The 8397-nt window shown below is 43.8% G+C and overlaps 1 protein-coding gene across 1 annotated transcript; it reads right to left on the reverse strand.

Moving 5' to 3' along the window:
* Positions 1 to 1367: 1367 nt before the first annotated feature.
* PFN2 (profilin 2) lies at positions 1368 to 8321 on the reverse strand. Its single transcript, XM_035133937.3, has 3 exons — positions 7990 to 8321; positions 4843 to 5035; positions 1368 to 3395 (listed from the first exon to the last, which is right to left on the reverse strand). Exons 1-3 carry the CDS (start codon positions 8119 to 8121, stop codon positions 3298 to 3300), a joined length of 423 nt encoding a protein of 140 aa, XP_034989828.1. The 5' UTR covers positions 8122 to 8321; the 3' UTR covers positions 1368 to 3297.
* Positions 8322 to 8397: the final 76 nt, after the last annotated feature.

The following is an 8397-nucleotide window of genomic DNA, read 5'->3' on the forward strand; positions in this document are numbered from 1 at the left end:
ATATAAACCACCAGGAACTTTCTAAAACAAAGCTTTAGCTAAGATTTTAAACTAGGACTGCAATATTTAAGAGTAATTAGCTAAAACGGTTCCCTGATATTGAGAAATCCCCCCCCCTCAGGAAGCAATACCACTTTCATGATAATGCTTACCACAGCACATGTGTATATCTAAAAACAAAGTATGCTTTCCACTTCAGAACTATTTTTATATGCAAATTTTGCACAACTGTCAATTAAGGTTCTTAATCAGGCAGCAGCCTTTAAAAGGGGGGAGGCACATCACGTAGCTGATTCGTAAGCCCATTTCAAGAATATTTAAGCTGTGGCAATTTCCCTAACCCAGCTGTAACATGCATTGTGAAGTGGTTCCAGATTTTCCATGCCACAAAAGGCTGTGATCAGGATATGTAATGGCAGTCTTAGGCAGTACGCATATGTTTGGTACGCATATGACAAATCACCATGGAGAAAAGTATGTAGGAAGATGGGGGTAGAGAAAAGTTGTAACACAACACAAATGATAATTTAGCACTTGCCTATGGAAACAAACATTATTTACAATTATTTACTCTTCTGCTCTGGAAACAAACATTATTTACAATCTCTAAGTGCCATATCCCTATAGGACTGCAATATGGTGATTCCATGTGCAACTCTTAATTCTCCCTTCCAAACTATGAGCTGCTGGCTACAAGAGGAAAGGATCTCCACATGCAGCTATCATAACCACTTAGACTGAAGAGACATACAGGCTAAATACCATTAAGTGCTTGCCGCAGTGGAAATATATCTATAGTAGCCTTCAGCAATTTGGGGGAAGCAATAAGAGAAAGGGGGAAATCTACATAATTTTACTTTTAAAAAATGGAACATCCTTTAAGAAGGAATAGCTTGAGGGGTGCAAGACCATAGTTCTCTCATTTGTAACAGAAGCAGAATTCAGCAGAGCAACACCATCCTAGGCTATACTCAGTCTCTAAAAATAACCTTGTTTAAGACAAGTTTTTGTATAGTACCAGAGGTATTGCCTCAGGGTGCCCCACTCCCACAAATGCATCTTAACTGGTATAGGAATGTCTCATTTTATTACTAAAAGCTAGTGCAACAGTTTTATAGTTCAAGCAGTAATCTTTATAGGTTCAGCTCCATAAAGAACTATACTCAAATTTTACACCAGAGTGACTCAATTACAATGAATGGACTGCTCTTTATTAATAAAAGACATGACCCATGTAAATGTAATACAACATTAAACCCACCCTTAACACAGTCAGGTCGTCACAAGGGCACTGCAATATGACATGCCTTCATAAGGGGTGGGGGCAGGGGGGGCAGATCAGAGCCACATAACACACTAACTCATACTTTATTTGGTTGGAATAAATTTATTTCATCTGTCTGTAAACAAGGTGTTTAATAGTTATGGCATTTTTTGAAATGCATATTAAATCAGATGAGTTAGACTGTATCCCAGATGTAACAAAGTGCAGGGAAATAAATGGACAAATCAGCAACAAGAATTTGTTTTAAGTCTGTACATTATCCACAAAGGCCCGAACAATAGAAGCAAATACTAGTGTCCCTAAAGTAGTGCCATTCAGAAGAAATCTTTCTTGTCAGTTAAAATCCATCTCACAATAGCAACAGTTCATTTTTTAAAACATTAGTATGGCACAGAATACATTAAAAATTCATCACAAGACAGCCAACTCAGTTATTCCAACCAAGACCATCCTCCATTTTCTCTTTTGTATACAGAGTTCTGCAGTTCTCTTTTAAATGGACATACAAGTTAGTACTGTGCTCAAACTGACAATTTGGTTACACATGTTTCGGATGACTAGTGCACAAGGCAGTTCACTCCACAATTTCTGCAGCAAGGGTATATCAGGCCAAATGAAAATTAGATTTGAAATGGTATCCGTTTGGACCGTTTTATCTTACAACTACCAACCTTCAAAACATACACTGATATCAGAGCAGCAAATCTTATTTCTCAGTTGATGATCTGACAGACTGATCTCAGACTAGGCTATAGGTGTATAGCTGAAGGTGGTAGTTTGTTGACAATGACAATGCAGTTTCATATAAAAACCCAAGCTGCAAATCAAATTGGTCCTATGAAAAAATGAAACCGGACACACTCCAGATGGTTACACTGGGATATCTAAAGTCCATGATGGCAGCCTTTTTACATTTCAACTACAGAACAGGAGCTGGCAAAAACAAAAACAAAATTACGTGCCTGAGCTATTGCGGTGATGGAATGTCCCTGGGGATTCATTCAAGATGGGGATGGTGGTGAAGGGGAGGGGGAGAAGAGCATCGGCACCTTTTCATAGTTTTGCAGTTACCCTTTTAAAAGCAGGATGCGCTTCAGACACCATGAAGAGTTTTGCAAGTCTACACAGAAGAGCAACAACAAAACTAAAGCAACACTTGTGACAGCTTTCAAGCAGCAAATTGGTTAAACAAACCAGGCACTGTATTTAAAAATGTATATATATAGATAGAGATGGAAGCAAACAAAAAAGTAGAGTGAATTAAAGGTAAGGACAAGGGGGAGGAAAGTAGAGATATGCATGCACTTTTTCCCTCCCAACCATGCTCTACAAAAGGAAGACTAATGAGCTGTGTAAATGCTCAAAGTGCTGAGGAGGCATTGATCAATCTGGATTGTACAATCGGCACCTTATTTAGTTTAATTTAAATTGGTTTAGCTCTCAATGTCACACTAATTGCTAAGAAAAGTAACGCCTGGACTTGGCATGATTCCCTCCCAAGGCTTCAACGTATCATGCATATCATCTTTTGTGTTGCAATAGATGGTGCCAGATACAGAACATGGGTACAACAGTGATTAACATACAAACAAAAAAGGGTAACTGGAGCCATGACAATAGGGAAATGTGTAAATAAAACCGCCATCTATAGGCTGGTAGTACTTTTAACACAAGAGGTGGTGATGAAAACAGTTGCTATGTGGATGGGGAGAGGCTGCTTAGACATCAGGCCTCCTCAGGTATAAAGCCAGTTCATAAGCTTTCTTGTTGAGTGTCCCTCCATGGACACCTTCCCTTTCCCATGGCCATAACCAATGCTGGAGTACACAAGGAAACAAGGATGAACAGAATTAAAGAAAGAATAACACCTTTCCCCACCAATAGAGGGATACAAAGGAGACACAGGTTCATACCCCATCACCCTGCATTGCTAATAAAGTTTCCACAATGTAGCTTGAGGCCAGGAAAGTTTAATAGCAATTTCCCCTAATACTTAACAGTCTGCCTAGCAACTAGAACCCAGAGTCTCTCAAGTATTTTGCCATTGAGTATGCCTTCTTATTCAATCCGCCTCCATGGACCCCTTCTTTGCCCATTACAAAGACCAAGACTGAAAGAGAAAAGAAAAGAAGTTTTACAAAGCAGTGTGTTAGACAAGGAAATATTCCAAGTTTTAATAAAGCAGTACAATAAGCATATTCAAATATTGGCATATCAGAACAGTTACCTGCATTATTATCTTGTTTTGAACATTTACCTTGTTTAATTGAAAAGAATGTTCAGCAGATGCAGATGTTAATTTAATATGACCAAGCTTTTTAAATGAGACACATGGGCATACTGTGGGGTAAGGAAGCTTTGGCTACATTTTCTTGCAAGGTAAATAAAGCAGATGTAGGGTAATATGAATTGGAATAACTGGAATGAACCTATTGCATCATATTCACTTGCTCTAGTAGTTCATAAGTCAAAAGTTGTTCACAGTACAAAAAGAATCCAATTGTGTTTATGCCAAAACAGCAGAGTCCTGAAGACCTTTAGCAATGCATGTACTGTTATATGCCAGTAGGTGTCACTAAAATGTGTTTTAGTTCTGGGCGCAAAACAATCTTACATTCTCACTGTCCTCTCACTTTTGATGTTTCTACTTCTATACTAGTTGATTCGCCTCAAAGTAACTTGTAATTAGTCCAACATTTTATCTAATTTTTTAAAAAGAAATCAAACAGCACAATCCTATAGATGTCAACACAGAAGTAAACTCTATATAATTTAATGGGTCTTACTCCTACATAAATAGATAAACTACTGCAGTTTTAGAGCATATGAAGTTCAACAAGCTGAATGATGATCAGTACCATATAGCAAAGTAAAAAGTACAATCCTAAGCACTGGGTTTTTAATAAACTAGAATGCAGCATTTGTGGGAAACCTGTGGCACTCAGTTGTTGCCCACTACAACGCCCATCATCTCTTACTACTGGCCATGTTGACAAAGATGTATGGGAGCTGGGAGTCCAAAACCAACTGGAAGACCACAAGTTCCCCACACCTGTTGTATAGGATCAGGTTGTTAGAAGTTCCTTTTGGAACACCATCCAACATGCATTTCTTATTTAGTGGAAGGTTTATATGAGAAGTCTGCATGGACTGGCATCCTGAAGTCTTGAGGATGTCTTGGGAATGTAAAGCAACAGATAGTCCATATTTAGAAACTGATATGTGCATAAATCATCTATGAACTACTTAGCTAAGCAACCAGGTACATGTGCTCTTTGCTATATACTTTTGCTGCACAATAAATAACCTCCAAAATTAGAAGCCTGAACTTGCATTTTTATTCTACCTGAAGCAATTTCGAATGCCAAAACATTAACATCCTGGGTGCCTAGTCTTAAGAATATGGTCTTATTCTCCACAAAGCTATTTTGACAGCCAATGTCACCTAATCCTGATCTTGTTGGATACACCAATTGAGACAATTTAAAGCCTACATGTTTTTTAAGCAGCAGAAAACAAAACACCAGATCAAACACTAGTGAAAGTTCCAAGCTTACCTCGACCAGCTCTGCCTACAGCAACATTATATGTTGGCTCGCCACCTTGGCTCTTTGTCCTGATGTCCATTGTACAGTCACCATCCACATAGAGGCTATCTCTGATCACAGAGCACTTCTTTGCACCCAGAGTTAGACCGTTGGTGAAGAAACCCTCGCGGTCTTTTCCTACAATCATATCTATTTCTACAGGCTGTCAAAAAGAGAAGTCCATAGAGTTTTAGAGCAAGCTCTCATACCTGGATTCTGAAGAGTCAATGTACACACCGAACGTACTAATGTAATAGCAAAAAGAGAACATAACTCTGGCAGAAACAACTGTAGCTTCTAAAGTTCAACACTTTAATGAAGTAGTTCTGAGTGCTACAAAGTAGGAGGGTACCCATCTAGAGTCTTCAAATATGTTTTTCATTAAGTATGCAATTGATGATCAGACCCTGATTTTAGATTGTGCATATACATCTATGGGAGAGAAGATCAGCAAAAGTTATATTAGAGCTTCATGGTGTCTACAGGACCACTCCCTGCAATGTGCCAAATAACTAAAGCACTATGGCAGAAGCACAAAGGGGTCTGTGTGTTCTACATGCAACATAGGCACAAAATGCAGAATAACCTCCATTACTTATAGCTACATGGCTGTCAATAACTTTCAGGGATGCTATTAAACCATATTTTTAAAATACAGTGTTGTCAAGGTTATTGTTTCTAACACTGTGCATTTCTGTTCTTTCCCACACAGATTACAAAGTTTACATTACAGCTTCTCCAATGCTATTAAGGCCATTCAGGTGGAAAATGCACATGCTTTGCAGAACCCTCAAAACTGGGTATGGTAGCTCAATGTTAGACAAGTAGGGGGGAAATTAATTAATTTTGAAATTTAAATTTTTATGTCACCCTTCATCCAATGATTGCAGAGCAATTTGCAATATAAATACCAAAAAATGTGTAACATAGTAACAAGAGCATGGTGGCTACATGTTAGCTCCTTTTCTCAGGAATAGTGGAAGGTGTGTGTATTCATATAGTAAAATGGGAAAAGGCAGTCCAGCAAGAAAACATGCCCCCGCGGCACTGTATGATGGAACAGGCATCTTGTTCCAGTAGAACTGCAGAGTCATAGCAGGCCCCAGCCATTCCTAAAGCATAAGCCAAGATTCTACCCATAAACATCTTAGCAGCAAAGAGACTGGCTCAGCAGCTACCAAGGGCACCACTTCTTTTAACCCATTCCTATGCCTCCAACATACAGGACAAGGCTAAGCCATGCTTTAATACTGCTGACAGAGCCCTCAATATTATTCCCAATAAGGGGCACTGACAAGAGGGTCGAGGAGTGCGGTTTAGAATAAGGGAGCTCGCTTTTCATGACATTTGCCTGCATAGACAGGCAGCCAGCCAAAATGGCATTTTGGAGTGGAAGAGGATAAAGCCAGCCAGCCACCACCCCTGTTGTAATGCAATATCACATTGCACACCTAATGCACTAGTAAATAAAGGGGGAATCTATATAATTTCAATATACATTTCAACACTCTCAGTCTGCAGATACCATATCGTTGAGTTAAGCAGGCAAGCACACAACCTTCTCACGGGAATTTTCCCCTTCTTTTTATAAACTCTTATCTCGAAGGACCAGAAAACTTTATGGCAAGAGAAAGATGAGAGATGGAAAAAACAGAGGAGATACGAAGACTGCAGTGCAGAAACGGGGTGATTAATATCTCGGGAGAGAAGAGAAAAGGAGGGGTTAAAAAAAAATCAGCGGCAGTGCGCCATCTTGGAGGTGAAAAAACATGGAACCAGTGGCGAGGAATGGATTCACAAAAGCCTCCTACGCTGGATTCGCAAGTCTCTCCCCAGCAGTGCGGACCAGAGACGAGGGAATCCTACGCAAAGCCTCTCCAAGATCACCGCCTCCCTTCCCCGCGCCCGGCCTTTTCCCTCCTCCTACTCCTCCCGCCGCCGTATTGCCGGCTATTGCTCCAGCCCAATTGCCGTGGCAATTAAGGAGCCCCGCAGCCTGGCATACAAAATGGTCCCCCGAGAAGCCTGGGGCCATTCCCGTTCCAACCTGGCCCCACATGCCTTGGAGGCTAGGGAGGGCGAGCTGCAAGGTAGCCCAGCAGCAGGGAATCTCAAAACGCCAGCCTGCCCCCTCCTCCCTCCCTCGCCCGCCCAGCCACCAGATAAAGGGCCCTTTTCTCCCACTGCCTCAAATCACTACTTGGGAGAGGAGCCTTGGATCCGAGGGGGGAAAGGCACAGCAATGTCCGGGGCCTAACGCGCGGGCTGCTGCTTTCTTCCCATTAAAGGCGCTTTTACGGCCATCGTAAGCTGCGGGTGGGCGGGAAGGAGAGGAGACACCGCAAGGAGGGAAACTCGCTGCCATTTACACCTTCACCCAGCTGGGCCTCTCCTGCTATTCCCTTTTCTCGCACCCCCGTTTCTTTTTTGGGGGGGCGGGGGGCTCTACGGCCGAGGCTCAAAGCTGGGAAGGGGCAGGGGACGCACACACACACACACGCGAGCAAGCAAGCAAAGGGCAGAAAGCGTGTTGCACGAGGGCGCTCCCGCCCCCAGATTTCTCGCCTTGCCTCCGCTCCCCACCCATCACCACTGGCCCAAGGTGGAGGGCAAGAGATAAAATAATAATAATTATGAGAGATGGGGAAAAAATATTATCATTAGTTGGGTGGTAGAGGAAGAGGAAGAAGAGGGAGAGATGCAGGAAACACAGAAAGCCCCTTTCCCCACTCCCTAGTTGTGGGAGAGAAAAGGAGAGTCGCCTCCGCCGCACGCGGCGCTCCTTTTTCTTCCCTCGCCTGCGCGCGCGCTATGCATGAAAAAAAGAAAAAAAGGCTGCACTTTGCAATCCGCCCCTCGTGGGATTAGGTGCAACTCCGTGGGGCTCATCCGCCTCCTCCCCCAAGGGCCAAGCCTGGTCGACACCCCCCGCCCGCCCGCCATCCCTTCTCCTCCAAGGACCGAAATATCCCCACCCGGTGTTTTTTTTTGGGGGGGGGGGTTTGCAAATCATGGGTTGGCCTTCCATCCATCCCTCTTTCTCTCTCCCCACCCCCACCCCGCCACTTGCTTCTCTCCGTGACCGGGACCCCCCCACCTCCCCCCGGCCGTCCTTACCGTAATGCTCTGAAAGATGCCCCCGGCCGTCGCTGCCCAGACGTACTTGGCGTCACAGTAGCCGACAATGGCGGCCTCCTGGCAGCAGCCATCGCACATCAGGTTATCCACGTAGCTCTGCCAGCCTGCCATCTTCGGCTCGCGCCTGGCGGATGGGGGGTTGGCGGGGAAGGAGGGAAGAAGGAAGGAAAGGAAAGGGAGGGGGGAAGCGAGAGGAAGCCGGGACTCGAGGCGGGCAGGAGGGAAAGAAGGCGAGGACGAGAGGAAGCGGGGGAAAGAGACACACGGAGAGACGGAGAGAGAGAGAAAAGGCAGAGGGAGAGCAGCCCCGCAGCGGACGAGACTCTCTGACGGACGCGAAGGCGGCGGCGGTTGAGGAGAAGGCAGGCGGGGGAGGGGACCGAGGGG

The sequence above is a fragment of the Zootoca vivipara genome, chromosome 5 (genome assembly GCF_965207765.1).
Source record: "Zootoca vivipara chromosome 5, rZooViv2.hap1.1, whole genome shotgun sequence".
In the NCBI taxonomy this organism is placed as follows: domain Eukaryota; kingdom Metazoa; phylum Chordata; class Lepidosauria; order Squamata; family Lacertidae; genus Zootoca; species Zootoca vivipara.

Bases quoted from the DNA above. Each gene is read 5' to 3' on its own strand.
- PFN2 (XM_035133937.3), bottom strand. From the start codon at position 8,121: ATGGCAGGCTGGCAGAGCTACGTGGATAACCTGATGTGCGATGGCTGC. The intron at 5,036-7,989 runs GTAAGGACGGCC...TCTTTTTGACAG, and splicing joins GCATCTTTCAGAGCATTACG to CCTGTAGAAATAGATATGAT. The intron at 3,396-4,842 runs GTAAGCTTGGAA...TTTCTCTTTCAG, and splicing joins TGTAGGCAGAGCTGGTCGAG to TCTTGGTCTTTGTAATGGGC.